A 20439-nucleotide genomic window follows, 5' to 3' on the forward strand; every position below is an offset into this window, starting at 1 on the left:
CTTGCTTGCCGGATACAGTCAAGGTCTTTTCCTGACTCACGAATAGAATATGTCATATGGAGTGTAGTCACGTATGTCCAGTAGAGTCAATGCTTTGACTCTTAAGGTATGACGAGTGTTTGGAGGTGAATGATGCCAAGACGCCAGTAGTTAAGGAGTAGTTAACCAGCTCGCCTGGCCGGACTCCACCTCAGAAGCTTCCTTTGACACACCACTGACCAGCAGGCCGACGATCCACGGTTCCCTCCCGTTTGTACTGAAGTATTGCCACGAGGTGAGCTGGCTGGGCTGGGCTGGACGCGACTCTTGCGGACCTTGTTCGTTTCTTCACTCATTCTCAACTCCGATGACTCCGAACTATGCTCCCTGAGCTCTCCATCGCATTCTCCGCTTCGAAAAACGCGAGCCATCACCCTGCCACCGGCGCGTTTAAGTGAATTTCCTCCTCGCAAACATGGGATTCCTAACGAAAACAAACTTCCGTGGGAGTCTTTTATTGACTCGGGTTGAAGGTAGGAGTACAAAGAGGCAAGCAAGGTACTCCACAGGCGATGACGACTCGTCAAGCGACCCGTTAAGCATGAGCGACGTTTCGCCCGCAAAGAAGCGGAAGAAAGGGAAGCCAGAGCCCGCTACGGACGATGACCCTATAAGCTCCTCGAATGACAGCGACAGCCCGAGCCTCTCCAACGGAACGCCCAAGCCTCGCCATCGACCTCGCACGGAATTTACGCCGGGGGATCTGGAAGCTGACTTGGCCGCTATTGACGCGGATGCCACGCCAAAACCACGAAAGAAAGCCATATCTACACCAAGGGTCGGCGAGAGACGATCAAAAAGGATATCGAACGTGGGGATAACCGCGCAGGACGCCAATGCCAGTAAGGATGCTAGCAACGAGCACTCTCCGGGAAGTCGTGCCTTTGGAGACTCTTTGGTATTCTTTTCACGTGTCCCTAAGAAGGGGAAGACTTACCAAAGAAATCCGTTTAATAATGTGCGTACCCCTACGAAGACAGAGAAAAAGCATGAATTTATTGTGCCACGCAATGGACCAGATATCCCGGATACCGTGCGTACCCAAATGCCCTCTGATAACCCCGAATTCAAAGTGCCAATGGCGATCCCGAACGATTCTTTTTCAAGTGCATCCTTTCCCACGGATGATTCTTCTCGCGAAGTCCCAGAAACTTTTGTATTCGACGACCATAGCGGGTCGTCATCCCCATTAAGCTCCGTAGCGCCATCTAATATGGATCTCACTGTGGACGAGAAGAGATTTCTCGATGCAGCGTCCGGTGATTTTGTCCGATGCCAGGCATGCCGTGAGCTACTTGATCCCGAATACCTAGCTGAGTTCCAGCTAGAAAAAGGAGTTAGTGTTAGACGACAAATGCAAGCTTGCCAACAGCATAAGCGGTGGACAGCAGAGCGTGACTGGCGCCAACGAGATTATCCCACCATTGACTGGGAGGGACTGGAAGACCGTATCCAAGCGTACTTTGCTGAGCTAGATCAAATATTGACTCGCAAAAAGCCGTCGTTCTTTCGTAACTTTTTGGAGTCTTCAAATACTGGAAATAGTAAAAAGGATAATTTCCGCCTCACAGCGAACAGTCAGTTTGAAATGATGTCCAGTGGATACTACGGCCCACGTGGCGCTAGACTAATGTACGTGTGTACCAACCCATTTGCTGACCAGTTGGTGACCGGTAGCTGACCAGTTGCTCAAGGATGGACGCTATCATCACAAAATTCGCGGCCAAGCTACGACGTCTAGGACCCTCGGATTCCTTAATGCAAGCCGCTGGCGCCTCTGGCTTTGTGCAGGCGGTGTTGGTCCCAGAACTAACGGTGATGCTAGTTAAAGATGATATGGGTGTCGGAGACGAGACTGCGCGACAGATCATGAGAGAGAGTAACATGATTGGCAACCTTCTCAATGATCAGCCTGATGACGATGTCAAAGTTGATGAAGATGGAAATTCCCGGAATTGATTTGTCACAAGTCATGGAATGATTCGGTCGTATGCATGTCCTTGCCCTTATCCGCGACTTTCTTAAGCTAAGGCGTTTGGGTGGGCAAGTTTTTATATTCGATATTAGCATTAAATTGGATCGGGCTTCGGAAGTTGATGTGTGTATACTCGATATATATATTGACATTCATCTCTATACGTATCCTTTTATGATTTTTGAAAGCATTTAAGAGTTATACACCCACGAATTGTTACAAGAATATATGAAATGAGTCGCGATGGTCAAGTGTTATCTCCAGATATTCTCTGAAATAACCATACAAGCTATTATCTAATTTGGAACCCGGAAGGGGGTTTATTCAAGATCTCTTCCCTCTGTAGGCCATCCCAAAAACAAAGAGGCCGTATGTTGCCAACGCACTTAATCCCAACGGCACTGGCTTTCGAGTCTTAATCGCTCTTGGAATTGCGCTCCCGCCCAAAACTGCGGAAGCAACAAGTCCCAGCTCCTCTCCATACGGTTGATTGCCGTTAAGGCGGAGGTAACTGAGGGCGTAGAGGGCGCCAACAGACAGGCCGGCGGCAATGGAGGGCACGGAGCCGGTGCGAGCATAACCGGCAATACCGCCGAGGGAGGTGAGAACGGAGAGAGCGGCAGCGGAGTAGGTAGTGTTCTGAGGAGACTGGACAGCTGATTAGATATGTCACTAAGGGTGAGTGGGTGTGTCAAATTCGTACTACCATTGTGCCTGTGCTTCGCAGAGTAAATTGCGGAAGAGACGGAAGGGGATTGGTGGTAGAGAATGGTAGTTGAGAGGCTCAATTACGCTCAATTGAAGGCAATATAAAACCCTATAATGGGGGGTTCGAATACAAACATGTGTCCGTCCTTGAGGTCAGATATTGATGCTTGACTGCAAATGCAACGTCCATTCACGCCGAAAGCAGCGGAAGGGCGCGCTAGGCTGCGGGAGAGCCGGGCGCGGGCGGATTAGGTCATCATCAGGGAACACGCGAGGCGGAGACGGAGTTAAGGAGCTCGGGCCACCAGGTCTTGGCGTTGACGCGTGCTTAAAGGACGATCTGTTCGTTTCAGAGCTCCACGCAAGCCGGTTGAGGGACGACAAGCGCAGCGAGGCCGGCGTCAATTGCGCAGTTCAATCAAGAACCTCTCCATCGTTTGCCAATCAGTTCCGCTGCCAGTTTACCAAGATGGCTCCGAAACGCCCAGTAAACGGTGCGGCGACACCGCCAGCTTCGAAGCCGAGTTCCAGCTCGGTGACGGCCACGACGACCACCAAGACCGCGACCCCCGTCGCATTCACGACGAAGTCCCCGCCTCAAGACATAATTTTGGGAATATGGCAGCGGTATCTCGTGCAGACAAGCCAGCGAACAAAGATGCTGGATGCATTCATGGCATTTCTCGTCTTAGTCGGCGGGGTCCAGTTCGTCTATTGTGTTTTGGCAGGGAATTACGTACATATCCCCCTTTTCCCCATCATCCACCCGGTCTGGAGCTTGCAGGAAATCATTCAAAGCTGTAGACTAACTAACATCTTTGCCTTTCTTCTCGTTAGCCGTTTAATGCTTTCCTAAGCGGTTTCTCTGCAGCAGTGGGCCAATTTGTTCTCACAGCGAGTCTTAGAATGCAGACCAGCGGCCAGGATGCGAAGGGCACATCGAAAACGAAGTCTAGCTCGTCAAAAGGGTCAGCAACTCCGGCACAGGGAGATCTTGCGTTGGACGCAGTGTCTCCTGAACGGTAAGCCATACTCCTTTATACTATTTACCCCTCAGGATCTAGATCTGACTGTGCACTTCGCAGGGCATTCGCCGATTACGTATTTGGGAGTGTAATACTGCATTTTTTCTGCGTTAACTTTATAAATTGAGATGGTGCCGTATCGTGGATTTATTGCTTTTATCGCCAGCTGCGCCGTGCTATACTACTATCGATTACCCTATTTCGAAATTCCGGATCGTTCACAGACTGCAGGCCCGGGGTGTTCACAAAATGGCATTTTACATTGGATCCCAGTTTATTCGGCGGTTCATCTTGTTCCTTGTACATTATCTTAGAAATGAAAAGGTGAAAGGCAGGGGGTCGAATCTATATAAAACCCATGCTGTATCTATAATAGCAACCTAATGCACGATTTCAGGATGGAATATCGTCTGGAAAAACCAAGGGGTATACTTTGATGCAAGTTTGCATAGATGTTGAAACTAGAATCCTCGCCCAACCCTCTTCGCAGGAGGTCTCCTAACCACGCTCCCGCTCGTCTTCGTTGCTGCTGCCGACGCAGGCCTTCGAACCGCAGACCTTACTCCCACCGTTGCGGAGCCAACAGTGGCCTCTTGACGCCTCTTCAGCTTTTCTTTTTCTGCTTCTTGACTTGCTATCAGGGCGGCTCGTTCTCGATCGGCCGCCATTTGAGCTTCTATTTCCATGCGACGGTTAAACTCATGCTCTGTGACACGGCGCTCGCGGGCAGAATAACCCTTCTCTTTAATAGAGTAGAATACGCCGCCAAGATCAGCAAGCCACTGGAATCTGTAAGTATCATGAAAACGAAGAATGCGAGAAGATGGGGCATATACTTACACGAGGATCAACAGATGTGACACAGGACATGTACTCCTTGCTGGTCAGGATCAATTCATGATATACAACGTAATCAGGTAAGAACCCAAGGCCGTATAAAGCGCTTGTAGGGTGGAGTTGCACTGTGACACTCGTTCGTAGATTTATATATTCGCCAATTCCTTTGACTCTAGCGGCCTGATGATAATATCCGGAACAAATACATTTTCGAATAATATCCCAATCGGTGCCACAGCTCTGAAGTGTCATCTTTTGCATGCACATGATGTCGGAGAGTTGTTCTCGAATCTCTTTGGCCCGTCGCAGCGCCTTGGGGTGAAGGAAGTGTCTCACACACCAACCGTCTGAATATCCGTTGGCTTTCCATTGGGTATAAACGTGAAGGAGGGTAAGGTGATCAGATTCGGGCACGAAAAACTTTTCGCGAGCAGCGTCGGATTCTTCTTGGCGTTCTTTCGGGCGATAGAAGACACTCGGCACCGAGAGCATCGAGACGATGGTAAGCATTTCTTCGCTGCATTCATACTCCTCAGACGCAGTGATGAGCAGTTTTGCTAGAGATGGGTCCATGGGGAAGGCGCTCATACGGCGGCCCATGGGCGTGAGATCACCAAGGTTATCAATGGCACCCAATGCCCAAAGGTCGAATAGGGACGTTGTGATAGTGTCCTGTGGAGGCGGATCCATGAAATCAAAATCCAGCAAATCTTTGACTCCCAGCGATTTGAGTAGGAGAACGGTGTTAGCAAGATTGGTTCGCTGAATCTCTGGAATTGTTTGAATATAGAATTCATTCTTGAAAGCCAGTTCGGTATATAAATGATAGGCTTTCCCTGGACCCGTTCGCCCAGCTCGACCTGCGCGCTGTGATGCATTCGCCTGGGAGATTGGCGTAATCTGTAAAGTGTCCATACCCATGCGTGGATTGTAAACCTTCAATTTGGAGAAACCACAATCGACCACGTACATGATACCATCGACTGTTAGACTGGTTTCGGCGATATTAGTAGCAACAATCACCTTTCTAACTCCAGGAGGCGCTTTATCAAAGATTTTGGCTTGCAGATCCGCAGGCATTTGACTATAGATCGGCAGGACACTGATTTTTGGAGGATCATTTAGAAGAGCAAGCCTCTCATGTATAAGGTCGCAAGTAGCCTCGATATCCTCCTGACCGGTCATGAACACAAGGATATCTCCTGGACCTTGGGAAACGTGAATAGCAAGGACCTGTTTAACAGCGCTGTCGACATAGTCTTCGCAGGGAGACCGGGAATACTGGATGTCAACAGGAAAGGTTCTTCCTGGAATGAAGAATTCCGGTGCACCTCCGTAGAATTTCGAGAACCTCTCAGCATTCATTGTGGCCGATGTCACAATCAGCTTCAGATCCCGCCGACGTGCGAGAACTTTTTTGATTAATCCCATTAAAACATCTGTGTTTAGAGCCCGTTCATGGGCTTCGTCCATGATGATGCATGAATATTTATCAAGGTCAGGCTGCACCAAAGACTCTCTTAGGAGCACGCCGTCGGTCATATCTAGGGCCTCCGGTTAGCTTCTACCTTCAAAATTGAAATAGAAAATGCCTTACATTTTATGACAGTTTCGTTGCTAGTGCAATCTTCAAAACGGATTGCATATCCAACGAGACCACCAAGCTTAACTTCCATCTCTTCACTCACACGTTTCGCTACACTCATCGCCGCAACACGTCGGGGTTGTGTACAGCCGATCATGCCCAGCGCCCCATACCCATCTTCGTACAAGAATTGGGTTAGCTGAGTAGTCTTCCCAGAGCCGGTCTGGCCAACAACTATCACAACCTGATTGTCTCTGACAACTCGTAATAGTTCTTCTCTGACTGCGAATGCCGGTAGAAACTCTCGTTGTTCACGAAGAGTTTTGCTCCTGCTGAATGCGCTAACACCTTCATTCTTCTTCAAGTGCTGCGCAAATTTGCTGCCCCCTTTGTGATCTTCTTCGCCGGGTATAGCCGCTGCACTATCACCTTCATCTTCCTTGATACCCATAAGATTACCCAACGCAGTTCCAGCAACATTCGTAGCATCCTGGGCCTGCTTTTGTCGCTCTTTGAGCTGCCTTCTTTCCCGAACAACCTTACTGCCCTTCCGGCTAAAGACAGCCATGTCGCTTTGTGGATCCCTCACGGCCGGCACAGGTTCCAACTGCTTCGTAAATATCGTCCTCCCATCTAAAAAAGGCGGCCTTAAATCATGAACCAACAAGTGCACCCGAGTCGAATCTTCATCATCTTCAAAATCCGCCTCATAATCTCTCCTCTGCGCCACACCGGACGTCAACATCCGATTCGTTTCCCACGCATCCACATCTTTCTGTTTCTGCACCGCACGCGCATTAAACCGGCGATTATTTTTCTTCTCAGACAATGCAGCTTCTCGCTGCATATCTTTCCATGAGTTATCTGGTCCGCCAAATGGATTGTGTGTTTCGTCACCGAAGGTATGTCCGAATTCGTCGCCAGCGTACCAGTCTCGATCCAATGCCATGGCATCCTCATAATTGACTAGAGGCTCCGGTCCATCAAACTCGTGTTGATGAGGGGTTGAGGAGCCATTGTGACTTCCTCGTGGCGTAGATAGCCCGTTATTATCCCTTCTCTGGCGTTTGAAGACGTGCCTTGGTGCTCGGGGCTGGGGAGAGGAGGACGCGTATCGGTCCGGATCAAGCTTGCGCCGCTTTGGGCTGTCTTCTCGGGCCATTTTACATAGGCAATTCTGAAATGGTGAAATCGATTATAGTCCAATCTATCCGTGGAGCCGTTGCAATCCTCCGAAAAACGATCACGGTTCTTCACGTCAGCGAGCCGTGGCGGAAGATAGTTTATTCAGAATGTTTGTCTTGTTTGCATCCGGGGCATTTTGCACGTTGGAAATCATATGAAGTACTCCGTACGGAGTACGCCGTACAGAGTCGGTGGAGACAACCAGCGCGTGAGTGATTGATCAAGCTGCAAAGGCATTACTGTTTAAGAAGAAATTCTCATATTCTCCAACTAAACTTCCCTCAGGTCCGTTCGCGTCTGGTTCCCTCTTCTCCTCCTTGTATACATATTCATACGCCTCGAAATTAAACACAAAATCACAAGACTAACTATTAAAAAAGAAATCCCGTGTGGCTCTGAGCACTCAAATCTATAGCCCGATGATTTCCGCAATATCCTCTCCCCTTCATGTCTTTACTTCTCTCGCCGTCTCCAGTGCGAGACATATGCTCATGCCTTGTCTTGCGCGGGGAATAGGTAGATGCCATATGCTGGCTTTCTGCTCATGCGCAACCTGCCGTCGTAACCTAGACCCCGGAATTGTCTTCGCCAATGCTAGTAGGTCTCGCCACCGGCACCATTGTGCGTCGCGCCTACCATTGGCGGATATCCGTATGTCGCGTTGTCTTGCTCGTTCGGGTCCAGATTCGTACTCAAAATGTTGTTGGCATTCTCGGGTGGAACTGCGAAGCCGGGTGCGGTCGCCGCTGGCCCACCAATGGCGCCGGCGCCTGCGGCGCCAGTGCCGCCGACGGGTCCACCCTGAGGGTATTCGCTGCTCGCTGGCCGGTTCTGGTTCTCCGCCCTTGAGGATTGGGTCTCAAACCAATCAATTCAATTGTTCAGATAGTTCGTCTTGCCAAGTCGAGACGATAAATGAAACTCAACGGGAATTTCAAAATAGTCATATGGGGTTAATCTAGTATACTTACTTCGCGATACTTTGATAGATAGATCTTCAAAGCCTCCGAGTAGTTCTCGAAACCAAGCGAGGTCATCGCGAACAATATGTCCTCGCCATTGACAGTCTTGCGCTTTTCTCCCTGACACTTCTCCGAAGCTATATATGGCGCCTAAATTTAGAATTTTCTTTCCAGCAGCCGATATATTGGGGAAGTACGAACCTTCGCTGGTGATGAAGGAGATGAATTCGCTTACACATTCCTGCATGCACTCCTTGGCCTCTTTGGCAATCTTCGCATTCTCGGGCAGCGCGGTCTTCATAATCCGGGCAACTATTGGCAAACTCGATAATTAGTACCAAATACTATCACTGGGAAGCAAACTCATTCATGATATAGGGTGGTTGTGAAGCAGTTAGTAGTGCTTTCAATTTAAACCAAATATTTGAAGACCTTAACCAGAAGCAAACAAGCATTCGGAGCAAAGCGAATGACAATCAAGCAAAGTAACCGCGACGATGAGCAAATAAAACATTCCAAATAAGGGTATTTGGTGAACACGGCATGTAAGAACCGTCAAACGATTGCCGACGAAAAGTTAAAATCACGGGGACTTGAAATATTGCGTGTATCCGATCAATTGTAGGTGCGCGAAGGAAAGGCGTCAATAACGAACCATTTGCAATCGGGAGCCATCGATCCTGCTCTTTTACCTCAAATTCGCCTTGAGTTTGCGGTTGCGTATCTTGGTGTTCTCTTTCCATGTGCTCCGGGTCGTCGCCTGACTGTGCTGCTGATTCCACCTCAGGTTCCTTGGGATTCGAAGGAGAGGCCGACGACATGATTTTTACGTCTTTTTGGACACGCGAAACGGGTAGCGACTTCAGCAGGGATCACAGGGTTGCTCTGCTAGCCAGTGTACACGTCACTCCTTGTCGAATCTGAATCGGTCTATTTTCCGATCAGCCCAATGCACGGTTGCGTCAGAGCAAGGGGGCACGGGACTACGTGCTTATTCGCTTCACGGCCGCCTCGGTTGAGCCTAAATGCAAGGTATGTGCGGAAGAACAGCAAGTTCGTTGGCTGCGTGCCTTGATGGGTTCTGCGGATGGGTCAGTTCCTGCACGAGACCAAGGATAACAACGAACCCCATTTCAACGCGCTGTGGAAAGGCGCAGTGCCTGCTTACCTCCTGCAATTGGGTGCGGAAGTAGGGAGGGTAGAGGTCGATGAAGTTGGGCGACGATTGGGTCAATTCTGACCGCAAGTTGGGCAGAGGGGAGGGAGTCGACTGCGGAAAGTCAAAGGACACCTGCGCAACTGAGTTCCGTGATTTGTTAGGTCCTGTGAACCGGTCAAACCATCAAATATAGGGACAGCGAAACACTGAAGCTGAATCGATGACAGTAGAAGCTCCTTACTGGGGTCACAAGTTCAACGTTGTGCAGACGCGGTGGCTTCGCGCAACAACAATCAGCGCGTCGGCTGGCCGCTGGGACAGGGCGCTTGAGATGGAATAACAAAAAGGTAAATGTCGTGCAATGTCCAGTTTGGGCAAAACAGTAGAAAGTGGTGAAGGCAGAACTGTTCTTGGATGCAACAATGGCTGATGTCCCAGGTTGATCTCAGGATAGAGAGCTGAAGATGGTACTGTTGTACTGTGCCTACATATCGATTACACAGATGTTACAGCCATCCTTACGCCATTTCCCCGCTTAGTGCTTATTAATTGTGGAAAATGTTTGTCTGGATACTGGTAATTACTCGTTTTGATAGCTAGAGCCTGGAGCCGCCCGGAGTGAGCTCTGTGAATGCTTCAAGCAATCAAGATAGAAGATCTGGTGAAATTCTCCGGGGTGGAAACAGCACTTTGTGACCCTTCAGAAGTTTGATTGTCGAATAAAAAAATTAAGTGGTATTCTTTGGCTGTCAAATTATCTCCTGCCGCCAAATCTTATTGGGTTTCTCACACTTTCACCCCAGAAAAGAGCCCCATCAATGAAGTAATTGGATAAACGCGCTGCCTCAACAACAAGCAGTGAAACGCATTAAAACGCCGGTTCCCCAAACCAAGAGGGGCACAGCCATGCAGCAGGAATTGATTGTTGGCCAACAGCCCTGCGATTGGGATGCAAGGCAAGCCCAGAACAGCGCCTTAGGCATCCATGAATATAGAGCAGCATACTCCGTATCGGCTTGCATGAATCGAACCATATCAAACACGAGCCTTACTGCACGGCAAAATTTTAGGCCTTTCCTGCCCAGCCTATTCGCTGGTAATATTGGACTGCATTCTCCTGGTACCCAACGAAGCATCAGAGAAAATTATGGAAAAAGAGTTCTCGGAAGGCCAAGGTGCTAAAACAAGCAGCCACCTGGTCACCGAATTATTGGGCATCTACTCCATATTTCTACGTCGCTTGTTTCGGGATGCGAGCTTTCGCCAACTCAGTCGCTGCGGCCTCGCCTGGATGCAAATATCGTCCTTGATGTCACTGATACGCCCTTAGCAGTAGCCGATATATAGTAGCCAGATGTCCCAATTCTTTCAGAATACATATATTCCTTTTATTATTTTTGCAGTTATATCGCCAACATCACACCCACCTTCGGCGGTGGCCAGCTGTCAGGCACGGGTGCAGACAAGAGATTATCTGTTGATACAAAGCCCAATGTGAAATAACCATATCAATTCAGTATTGCAACTCGATCTGTGCTCCGAAGGGCTTCGGATGAAACTATTCCGGGTATCGTTGGAAAGAGTCGATTTATGGAACCCGAGCCGGAACGTGGGGGGACGAAAAACGACCTTGTGATCGCACATACGAGCTGTCCCATGGGACCAGATTATCTTCGTTGGATATCGTGTAAAATCGTAGACGTAACGCTTATTAGGAAGGCTACTTCATCCAGTCTCTCACTGCTGGACAACCTGGATGTTATTCTTCTTCTGCAGACGCGGACATTTGAATCAGCATTCCCGTGTCGACGCCCTGAACCGGCCAAAAGGGAATCTACGGCGACGTAGCTCACCTTCCAACTATCCATCTCATCCTGCTTCGTCTTATACTGCTTTAATAACTCGTCCAGAACCTGCTTTAGCCCATCCGAATTGGTCTTCAGGGCGGGGATCACGTCTTTGACCGTTCGCTCAACCAGAACGCCATTTATCATGCGGAAGCATTTTCGATCTCCAGAAAGAGGTTCTAGAGTCTCGATGACAAGTCTATATATGAATGAAACTGACAGTGAGCTTGAGTCATCCTCACGAGATGCACGGGAGAGCGGTTGGAGGGGCAGAGGGGAGGTGAAACACAAGGCTGGGAATCAACAACCCTGCGGTCACAGGTTGGGCTGTCCGAAAACATGGTCGCTGTCATACTTATGCTCTTCTGTTTCTTGTTCTATGTCTCCAATTTTCTGTGCCAGTTGTTGTAGAGTGTTCTTGAATGTAGAATATTGGAGCTGGAGCTCTGTGATTCGAGAATATCAGCCACCATTGACAGGACTTAGAGGGGACATGCTCTGAATAGGGAAAGAAAGGTAAAGAAAAAGGCTGACCTTGTTGTTTCTTCGGATTGATTTGCTGTGTCGCCATGATTATCGACTCACCTGACAGGTTGAAGAGCTGGGGCTGAGGATTGTTGGGTTTGTGAAATTGACAAGCCGACAAGCCAACCCTATTGGAAACAACCATAAATAACCCATAATTATCAATGAAGAGCCATTTGGGACGCTTAGACTCAGCGAAGTAACTATATGATATATCTTTTTGCATATCCAAATGCTAGATCATATTTCATCATGCTAGAAGGGTATCTATCAATAAATCTAAATTATATGACTATTCCATCGGAACAACGCGAGTGTCGGACATCCAAACTCGTCTGTACGTATATACAATTTACAGATTCCACTTTCAATGATACCAAAACGACTCCCAAAAGATATTGGCAACTGGTAGGTAGAAAGAAGTGCAGCAGCTGATTTTTGATCTGCGATGGATAATTTCCAAAAGTCAGACATGGCAAATGGAGACAAGAATGAGGTCAGAAAATCTGGACATGGGTCAGACTCCTGAAAATAGGAATTAGCAAGAAGAATAGTATTGATGAGTAACAAGCGTGCTGCGTACCATTAAGAGACTAAAATAAGTCTTCCACGTATTAGATGTGGTGTCCGTGCCTTATTTCGTTAACATAAATCCATTCATCACGATAGCTTGCTTTCACCCTGCCTCTACACCATGCTGGCAATATCCAGGATCCTCGAACGGATATCAAGACTTAACGATAATCCATTCAATATAGCTTATTTTTCTGGCCAAAAACCATTCGGTCAAGACAGCAATTGTTGCAGGTATTCCAAAGTCCCTCAAATGGGGATCCATGCAGTATCCTGGAAGTAGTCTGTCATGGCCGGTTCATGCAAATATAGCTCACGCCATTCATCTTCCATGTCAGTTAGATTTTCGGGTATAAAAGGTCCACAAGGCTCGGAGTCGACGATAGAAAACAATTGTCTCCAGTCTCCATGCTCGCCAACCTGGTCAGTCTGTGGGGGACCTTCAGCTGCGGGAGCGGGAGACTGTTTGGCGAAATAGTTGAGTCGCTCATTCAGCTGCGGTTTCTGATACCAAGGCTGCATTGGCCCCTGAGGAGTCGTAACATCGATTTGTGGTGTGGAGTTGTTGGTGGGCTCTTTCACAACAAGTTCTCCGTCTTTTGGTAAACTATTTGGTTGTTTCATTTTCACCATCTCCATATCATGCTTCAAACGCTTGGAGCTCTCAAACAGACGTAAAATAGTTTCGGCGCCAAGCCAATAATCAGAAAGCGCGCGCAAGGAGCACAAAGTGGAATCGAATCGTCGAAGGGCATTTATCGCCAATACGGGGTTGGAGAACCGGAGTTCTACCCTAATCTGAATCATCGCCGTGAATAGAGAGTTCACCGCCGAAACCCAGAGGTATTTTATACGACCCTTCTCCCGCAGTTCTTCGAATATTGAAACGATGACACCGGCAGCTGCACTGCAGATTTCTGCATCATTAGGCCCATAATCGTCAGAATAGGCCGATGCTCGGGGATGAGGGCGGTGAAGAAGGATAAGAAAATTATTGTAAGTAAGATGGAGCAATGCGGGCCATGAATCCACATCAGTGGTGGACATGCGGACGTTGTCAGGCAATTTGAGGGACCAATTCGCAAGTGCTTTGTCGGCATCCAGAAGCGCGGCTTTTCGCCGTTCTGGACTGACTCGCAGGCCAAATCTCTCTCTCATAATGAACGAAATCATACAACAAAGCTCTGTATATTGTATCACGTAGTCTACCTGCACGCGATCACCGCAGCCCTCAAAATCGGATGCAGTCAGAGGCTGGACATCACAATCTTCAAGATTTCTATTGCATCAGGTCAGCAGACTTGTGGGCTTCCAACTTATATCATTTGGCTTCTTACATGGCTTGTGGTCGGCCGTACTGCAAGGATACCAGTACGTCAAACTGGACTAGAATCCACCAAGCCCGGCGCCACATCCGCTTATCATGTGGAACGAGCATACTAGGGCCTGCATTACGGTGCATTCCCAGCCCCGTAGCTATCCTTGCAGCCACTCCAACCCAGAAATGAGCATTTGCAGCGACATCATCGTCCACTGGGTCCGAGTGCCAGGTGAGAAGAAGAGCAGCCTGCACCAGAATGTCCCTGTTTCGTTCCACCCTAGCTTCAAATAGAATTTTGGCACGGCGGAAGAAAGAGGATTTCAACGCATCGCGTGCCGGTCGTGGACGAAGAACATGGGCACCGGCAAGAAGAATAGTTTGGAGGATTAGCAAGGAAGGTGGATCTGCCGGGTCTCGACGTCTGTATTGGGCCATAAACGCTTCTTCGTCGATAATAGGACAACCGGGGTTGACGTGGGCGAAATACGCCGCCACGAGCTCATCTGCAAGCGCTTGCTCCGGCAGCACAAATGCCTCTCTTGGGACATGTTCAAACCCTTGGATATACCTTCTTGAGATTTCGTTTTGTGCAAAGTGGTACACTTCGTCATCTTCGTCTGTATGCTGCTGGCGCAATAAGAAGTTCAAGTTCGACACGTCTTGGCCAACGTATATAACCCTGACCCCCTTTTTTATCGAGCGTTGGCGCAGATCCTCATCAATCAATTTAACCAAATGGCGGTCTGATTCGCGATTATCCTCCTCATCAAGAGAGGCATCGGCGCCTTCGGCCCTTGCATCTGCACGTAACGCTTCTGGAGGGTCCGGTCTGTCCTTCTGGCTACTTATATACGGCGGCGATGTGCTATTGGCCTTAAACGGCGGGGTGGGCAATGGGGGGTGGGCTTGGGTGGCATTTCTGTCTGCGAGTGGTGCACAGCGGATGGGAACCGGATGCTGAAGAGATCGAACAGCAGCCCGCTTCTTCTTCTCATGAATTCGGCAGTCATGTTTCCCGGCAGTTCGGCAATTGGAGCAAGGCAATCCGACAGTTCTGGCATCGCAGCGAACTTTGCGCTGATGACAATGAACACACGCAGCGGGGCCTAGAGCAAAAGAATCAAAACGGTAATTAATATTTTGGGAAAATATGGGGTGTCAGACGGAGGTCTTGATGAAAGAAGCATAACGTGCCGGAGGGGGGTGGGGGTGATTGCGCCAGAAAGTGACCTACGCTTCCGTTTTACTACACCACCGTCAGCAGAAACCCGGGGGTTCTGCTCTGGCGATGACATAATTGTCCGCAATGGTCCGGCTACGTATTCACGCCTGCAGATCCAATAAAAACACAAGAGACATCAGCCATCAGGATGCCAGCGTAAGTTGCAATGGATTAGAATTGGCTGACTGGTTGAGAAAGCGGAGGAGAAGGAAGAAACAATGAGCCACGAGATCCCAGATAAGAGTCCATTTATCAGATGCCCTAAACCACTTTTGGTTTAGTATGAGGAGGTTAGAGGGCTTGGCGCAGGAGTCTGAGCTGCGGGCTGGATGTGCGGATCGTCGCACACAACCTTTGCACATGGCTCCCGGCCGGGTTGGAAGGGTGAAGAGCCCTTGACCCCGGATTGCGCGAGCCGGCGAGCAGCCCATACAACGCTAGGCCATGCAGCCTATTTGTATCTGGGGATCGGGCTTACGGGCGCCAAATCTTCAGAAGAACCCAACCCCAGACACCCTGAGACGCGAAACTAAATTCTTAGTCCCTCCTTGCTAAACTTAAGCCTTCATGTGGAGTTGAGCACGCTGCAAGTGCGCCAGTCTGACGAGGAATGACTGTTGGCTTCGTCCAACCAGGGTTCTCCGTCCTCGACGTGGCATCCACCAGGGTCCCAATTCCGTACGAACTCCGCACCTGAATTCCGCCCTCCAACAGCTGCTCTCACGCGTAGAATGATGGCGATTGGTTGTGTTTGTAATCATCCAACTCCCAAACAAAGTACTCTCTGGGGGTTGAGCCGACGACAGAGGCGGGGTGGGCAGTTAGAACAAATCTAGAATAACAAAAGTCGGTCACCTGACTTGGACAATGTTCGAAAGTATAAAGTATATTTGCGATTTTGAAGAACTTTGATGAAATTTCGCAATTGCAGTTTCATACAGAAGTAGTTTCATCTGATAACTCGGTTTCTGATCCACAAAACCTGGTTCTCCGCATTTTGCTGCATGGGAGGTGCATGGGAGAGCCGAATGCGCATCGTATTCGTTGAGAGCATGTCATAGTTCACCAATTATTGTAGGCCACCCCGTAATGTGAACGCAAATGTCAGCGACCGAGGATTGCCGTTCGTAGCCATTCAGGGCGTGCGTCTAATGCCAATCCTGCATAGCTTGTCCTGCTGATTATTCGAGACCCGGGACTCTTTTCCCAACGAAGAAAATGCCATGGGAATCTCGTGGCAGCAACAAGGTGTCGAAAACGAGTGGCCCTCGTTGCTTGCCATGGCCGCTTCGAACCAACCAGATTTGGGATTCACCGGTCCTTCGGCCTTTTCCAAGGATCCCTGACCGAAATGTCGGGGCAATCCACCAAATATTCGGGGAATAAATCCGTCGTTAGGAAGGACAAAAGCTTTGAGTTTCCGGAGGGCGGACGGCTGATTTTATATCTTCCGTTCATGATTCCCATTCAAGGCCTGTCGAGGGAGGCGGAGTTCTGGAAGTCAGCTCTGTGGACAAGCCCGAAAGCTGAACTCCGGCACCCGAAGCCGTGGGCGAGATTGGTTGGTTTCCTCCGCGGTCGGCGGCTTAACTAAGCCTATCACCCGCCAACGTTGCGGCCCAGAATGAGGAGCAACAGCGAGCCGATCCACTCGTACTCGAATTTTTGGTGCGGCGAGCTAGCTTGCACCACCTGATCATAGGGCGGATTGTCGCATAAATGCCGGCTTGAGGCGCCAGCCCGGGAAAGATTTATATACAACTCGCCTTCCTTCCCTACGACCTCTCTCTTCCACCCCTTCCAACCCAACTTGTCCGGAGCATCCGCCGTGCAAATTTCTTCCTTGCGCGCTTTCTTCCATTCCCAGCATAGCCACTCGCCAATCGCCGAATAACATCATGTCTCCCCACGCCGCGCAAGATGCTGCCGTCCAGGGCGCCGTCGATATAACCAAGGAAACGCCAGAGCCCTTGACTGTGGCCAATGTGCCGGCCCGAAGAGCGAAGACGACTATGCCCACTGGTGTTGCTGCGTCTTGCCATAGCGACATGTTCAAGAGTCTGGTATTTGCTTTCTCAACTCTCTCTGTGTTTTGCATCTGACTATGGGAGTTCCCGATGCGATGAGATGAATACTAACTCTGACTCCGGTCTTTAGGCTTGTGCTACTAAACCCAAGGCTAAACGGTGGGATAGTATGTGTGCCAACATCTCCAGAATTGAATGCACAATTAACCTGGTGAATTTCTTGGGTTGCAGAGTATCTCTCTGTTGAAAGCAAGTCACGGAAGGTATTAGCAGCAGCATATTGGTGTGATGCGCACCCGGCGTGCTAACTTTGACTATAGGCGTCCACCCTAAAGCAAGCTGCGGAATACCTGAAAAATCCTGGTACGTCCAACCACGCTCTCACTCGCTTTCTTATCCTGCGACCCGTTCTGACAAACATTTATGGAATAGGTTTGATCTCCCTTGGAGGAGGCCTTCCGTCCCCTGAATATTTCCCCATCGACGAAATCTCCATCAAGGTTCCAGTTGCGCCCAACTTTTCGGAGGAAGCTACACATGAATCAGGCCAAGTGGTTACCGCAGGAAAATATGACATTCGGGAGGGGAGGAGTGAATATGGTTTGTTTTAAATATGAACGGGAAGCAGTGATAGGGGTAGCTGACAATTTCCCACAGACTTGGAGATCGCTTTGAACTACGGTCAATCAGTAGGAGCCGCCCAACTGTTGCGCTTTGTGACGGAGCATACCGAGGTTGGTAAACTCACTTGCCTAATGCAACCGGGTGTCTAATATTATAACAGATAGTGCATAACCCTCCGTATTCAGATTGGCATTGCTCACTCACCGCTGCTAGCACGGCTTCGTGGGACATGGTGCTACGTCTGTTCTGCAACCGTGGAGATTATATCCTAACGGAAGAGTTCACGTTCTCCAGCGCCATGGAAACAGCATTGCCACAGGGCATTCGCCTCGCTCCAGTTAAGATGGATGAGCAGGGACTTTTGCCTTCGTCCCTTGACGAAGTGTTGACCAACTGGGATGCTTCGGCGCGAGGAGCTCGGAAACCATTCGTGCTCTATACTGTTCCATCCGGACAAAACCCCACTGGTGCTACTCAAGACGTTGAGCGAAGAAAGGAGGTGTACAAGGTCGCGCAGAAACACGACATTATCATCGTCGAGGACGAGCCTTACTACTTCCTCCAAATGCAGCCCTACAAAGGAGCCAATGCCCCACAAGACCCTCCGCCAGCCAACTATAACGAATTTTTGAAGGCTCTCATTCCCTCTTTCCTCAGCATGGATGTGGATGGACGTGTTGTCCGCCTCGAGTCCTTCTCAAAGGTGCTTTCGCCCGGTTCTCGCGTTGGCTGGCTCGTTGCATCCGAGCAGATTGTGGAACGATTCCTACGAAATGCAGAGACCTGCACGCAGAACCCAAGCGGGATGTCTCAAATCATCCTTTTCAAGCTGCTTGACGAGGCTTGGGGACATGAGAAATATTTGCAATGGCTAGTTCATATCCGCATGGCATACACTAACAGGAGAAATGTCATGCTAGAGGCTTGCGAAAAATATCTACCAACAAGCGTTGCGAGCTGGCACCCTCCAGCGGCAGGCATGTTTGTAAGTGGCCTAGTATCGGCCCTCACCTATTGTTATATTAAACTAAACGGTTCATTAGCATTGGATCAAAGTCGACTGGAAGAAGCATCCACTCGCTCTCGCAGGAGTCTCCTATGATTCTATTGAAGAAGCGATCTTCAAAGCGGCGGTGGGTGAGGGCGTTTTAGTCTCACGTGGCAGTTGGTTCTTTGCAGATAAGTCTACTGAGCCCACAGATATGTTTTTCAGAGCTACATTCGCGGCTGCGCCCGCGGATAAGATCCAGCAGGCTATTAAACGTTTTGGAGATACCCTGAGGGCTCAATTCCAACTTCAATGATCGATATATCCTCTACCATATATGTGGTGAGGCGCCTTTTTAACGTCTTACAAGTCCATGTCGGTCCGTCTGTATATACCTTCTGGTTTGAGTAAATTGCACCTAAAGAGTTGGATAGACATGCCTATGTTGTTAGCTGATTATTTAATGCCAAAGCAAGATTTACCTGCTGTGAATTTAGCGGATATTCCAAGCGATAAGGGAATCGCACTAAGCAGATCACTGATCACTGATTTTTCGGCTGCGTTGAGAAATAGCCCGCCGCCGAGACCCGGAGTGGCTGAAAGCTCCCATGGCACGTATACAATGGATACAACGGCGATCTAGGCTTCGTTCCGCCGGCCCAACTATTGTATCACCAAAGTCAGAGCATTCCCCCTCTCCCCTCCTTTTTTTCTTTTTCTTTTTCTTTTTTCTTTTTTTAGACACAATGGCTGGATTTCAAGACATTAGGCTGAGAGTTGACCCTACTTAATGTCCAAGGCGATGAGCTGTGCAAATTTATGTGCATTTCCTAGCAGAGAGATCTGGATACCTCGAACCACCAAGAGAAATATAATAAGCTCCGTCATAGATCAAATAAAGGCTTCTAGCTAGCCCATCGTTTTATATTATCAGCAAAGTGTCCTCCAATGGACACAAGGCTGATCACATATAGCTGCAAGGTCGGCATCTAAGAATGAGTGTGTTGCCAGCATAGGAAAGAGTGAGCACTTCCAACAAGAGTGCGACACTATTTGGGTTTGAAATACCTGAAACGATTATCTCCTATCTGAAGGCCAGGTTCTTATGAGGAGATCATAGTGCATTTTGTAGTGGAATTGATGCCTCCAGCTTCTCTGAAAAGGATATGTATGATTAAACAATTTTTACTTCAACCCCCCAAAACAAAGAAAGGGAACGTGACATGGCCAAACTTATGAACAACAGGGAAATAAACTTTGAGTGATCTGCAGCGGCTAAAAGCCAAGACCAAATAAGCTCTTTCCGTTGCCCTACTCCGTGTATGGCTGGTGTTTGTGGCACAAAGAGGCATGCATCGGTAAAATAAATCTCTGAGCTTGATGCTCATCAAGACTGCTTCTCCTAGGTAGGACCATCTATGAAGGTCATCAGTATCAAGGCCTGCAGAAGTATAATCTTGCGGTGTGCAAGTTTTGGGGAAAAAGGAACTCAAAATCCTTTGTATGAACGATGATCAGTGCCAGGCAGCGAAACACCATATTCCCTTGAAACCATGCCTTGGAATATTAGTCCCCAATCCACCAGATACGAAATTGTCTACGATCGCATTATTAAATTATCCCCTAAATGTAGTTCTCCTAGAAATTCAGGTAAAAGCTGCAAATTCGGAGCCCAAGATTCGTATCATGACTTGAAACGGGGACATTTGCGGCAATGATGTAATAATAGCCGGCAGGATAGACTGAAATTTTGGCATGTTCCTCGGCTGAAGGCCATAACTAGGCCGTAATGCTATGCATCCAGGCACCTTATATATTCCAATGGCGACCCATTGAG

The 20439-nt window shown here is 48.9% G+C and overlaps 9 protein-coding genes across 9 annotated transcripts; 4 read left to right on the plus strand and 5 right to left on the minus strand.

Moving 5' to 3' along the window:
- The first annotated feature begins 234 nt into the window (after positions 1-234).
- On the plus strand, positions 235-2142 carry CIMG_04618 (uncharacterized protein). Its single transcript, XM_001245176.2, has 2 exons — positions 235-1671; positions 1734-2142. Exons 1-2 carry the CDS (start codon positions 455-457, stop codon positions 1996-1998), a joined length of 1482 nt encoding a protein of 493 aa, XP_001245177.2. The 5' UTR covers positions 235-454; the 3' UTR covers positions 1999-2142.
- CIMG_04619 (transmembrane 14C domain-containing protein) lies at positions 2137-2881 on the minus strand. The gene is made up of 2 exons (XM_001245177.2): positions 2718-2881; positions 2137-2662 (listed from the first exon to the last, which is right to left on the minus strand). Exons 1-2 carry the CDS (start codon positions 2721-2723, stop codon positions 2339-2341), a joined length of 330 nt encoding a protein of 109 aa, XP_001245178.1. The 5' UTR covers positions 2724-2881; the 3' UTR covers positions 2137-2338.
- Positions 2882-3096: 215 nt separating this feature from the next.
- Positions 3097-4161, plus strand: CIMG_04620 (oligosaccharyl transferase subunit Dad1). Its single transcript, XM_001245178.2, has 3 exons — positions 3097-3458; positions 3560-3744; positions 3808-4161. Exons 1-3 carry the CDS (start codon positions 3192-3194, stop codon positions 3872-3874), a joined length of 519 nt encoding a protein of 172 aa, XP_001245179.1. The 5' UTR covers positions 3097-3191; the 3' UTR covers positions 3875-4161.
- A 47-nt stretch (positions 4162-4208) lies between these two features.
- CIMG_04621 (pre-mRNA splicing factor ATP-dependent RNA helicase prp16) lies at positions 4209-7382 on the minus strand (the record flags this gene model as incomplete). The annotated part of the gene is made up of 3 exons (XM_001245179.2): positions 6182-7382; positions 4588-6128; positions 4209-4529 (listed from the first exon to the last, which is right to left on the minus strand). The coding sequence occupies exons 1-3, from the start codon at positions 7329-7331 to the stop codon at positions 4209-4211; spliced, it is 3012 nt and encodes a 1003-aa protein (XP_001245180.1). The 5' UTR covers positions 7332-7382.
- A 213-nt stretch (positions 7383-7595) lies between these two features.
- On the minus strand, positions 7596-9860 carry CIMG_04622 (nuclear transcription factor Y subunit beta). Its single transcript, XM_001245180.2, has 6 exons — positions 9717-9860; positions 9485-9639; positions 8972-9397; positions 8518-8628; positions 8326-8453; positions 7596-8212 (listed from the first exon to the last, which is right to left on the minus strand). The coding sequence occupies exons 3-6, from the start codon at positions 8989-8991 to the stop codon at positions 7800-7802; spliced, it is 672 nt and encodes a 223-aa protein (XP_001245181.1). The 5' UTR covers positions 8992-9397; positions 9485-9639; positions 9717-9860; the 3' UTR covers positions 7596-7799.
- A 900-nt stretch (positions 9861-10760) lies between these two features.
- Positions 10761-11937, minus strand: CIMG_04624 (prefoldin subunit 2). Its single transcript, XM_001245182.2, has 4 exons — positions 11857-11937; positions 11678-11768; positions 11329-11521; positions 10761-11245 (listed from the first exon to the last, which is right to left on the minus strand). The coding sequence occupies exons 1-4, from the start codon at positions 11891-11893 to the stop codon at positions 11213-11215; spliced, it is 354 nt and encodes a 117-aa protein (XP_001245183.1). The 5' UTR covers positions 11894-11937; the 3' UTR covers positions 10761-11212.
- A 448-nt stretch (positions 11938-12385) lies between these two features.
- Positions 12386-15141, minus strand: CIMG_04625 (acetamidase regulatory protein). Its single transcript, XM_001245183.2, has 3 exons — positions 14976-15141; positions 13758-14847; positions 12386-13699 (listed from the first exon to the last, which is right to left on the minus strand). The coding sequence occupies exons 1-3, from the start codon at positions 15034-15036 to the stop codon at positions 12670-12672; spliced, it is 2181 nt and encodes a 726-aa protein (XP_001245184.1). The 5' UTR covers positions 15037-15141; the 3' UTR covers positions 12386-12669.
- Positions 15142-16314: 1173 nt separating this feature from the next.
- On the plus strand, positions 16315-16557 carry CIMG_13372 (uncharacterized protein; the record flags this gene model as incomplete). The annotated part of the gene is made up of 1 exon (XM_001245185.1): positions 16315-16557. The coding sequence occupies one exon, from the start codon at positions 16315-16317 to the stop codon at positions 16555-16557; it is 243 nt and encodes an 80-aa protein (XP_001245186.1).
- Positions 16558-16861: 304 nt separating this feature from the next.
- On the plus strand, positions 16862-19486 carry CIMG_04628 (aromatic aminotransferase Aro8; the record flags this gene model as incomplete). Its single annotated transcript, XM_001245186.2, has 8 exons — positions 16862-17026; positions 17121-17157; positions 17222-17253; positions 17311-17353; positions 17423-17590; positions 17648-17724; positions 17775-18599; positions 18658-19486. 8 exons carry the CDS (start codon positions 16862-16864, stop codon positions 18916-18918), a joined length of 1608 nt encoding a protein of 535 aa, XP_001245187.1. The 3' UTR covers positions 18919-19486.
- Positions 19487-20439: the final 953 nt, after the last annotated feature.

Source organism: Coccidioides immitis (assembly GCF_000149335.2).
Source record: "Coccidioides immitis RS genomic scaffold supercont3.4, whole genome shotgun sequence".
Lineage (NCBI taxonomy): Eukaryota > Fungi > Ascomycota > Eurotiomycetes > Onygenales > Onygenaceae > Coccidioides > Coccidioides immitis.

Coding starts and splice junctions, on each gene's coding strand:
- CIMG_04618 (XM_001245176.2), top strand. CDS start 455: ATGGGATTCCTAACGAAAACAAACTTCCGTGGGAGTCTTTTATTGACT. Junction 1,672..1,733: donor CCACGTGGCGCTAGACTAAT/GTACGTGTGTAC, acceptor CAGTTGCTCAAG/GATGGACGCTATCATCACAA.
- CIMG_04620 (XM_001245178.2), top strand. CDS start 3,192: ATGGCTCCGAAACGCCCAGTAAACGGTGCGGCGACACCGCCAGCTTCG. Junction 3,459..3,559: donor GTGTTTTGGCAGGGAATTAC/GTACATATCCCC, acceptor TCTTCTCGTTAG/CCGTTTAATGCTTTCCTAAG. Junction 3,745..3,807: donor GACGCAGTGTCTCCTGAACG/GTAAGCCATACT, acceptor TGCACTTCGCAG/GGCATTCGCCGATTACGTAT.
- CIMG_04622 (XM_001245180.2), bottom strand. CDS start 8,991: ATGGCTCCCGATTGCAAATG. Junction 8,629..8,971: donor ATGGCTCCCGATTGCAAATG/GTTCGTTATTGA, acceptor GTTTGCCAATAG/TTGCCCGGATTATGAAGACC. Junction 8,454..8,517: donor CTCCTTCATCACCAGCGAAG/GTTCGTACTTCC, acceptor CGCCATATATAG/CTTCGGAGAAGTGTCAGGGA.
- CIMG_04624 (XM_001245182.2), bottom strand. CDS start 11,893: ATGGCGACACAGCAAATCAATCCGAAGAAACAACAAG. Junction 11,769..11,856: donor CAATCCGAAGAAACAACAAG/GTCAGCCTTTTT, acceptor CTCGAATCACAG/AGCTCCAGCTCCAATATTCT. Junction 11,522..11,677: donor CAAGAAACAGAAGAGCATAA/GTATGACAGCGA, acceptor ATTCATATATAG/ACTTGTCATCGAGACTCTAG.
- CIMG_04625 (XM_001245183.2), bottom strand. CDS start 15,036: ATGTCATCGCCAGAGCAGAACCCCCGGGTTTCTGCTGACGGTGGTGTA. Junction 14,848..14,975: donor TGGTGTAGTAAAACGGAAGC/GTAGGTCACTTT, acceptor CTTTTGCTCTAG/GCCCCGCTGCGTGTGTTCAT. Junction 13,700..13,757: donor TACGGCCGACCACAAGCCAT/GTAAGAAGCCAA, acceptor CTGATGCAATAG/AAATCTTGAAGATTGTGATG.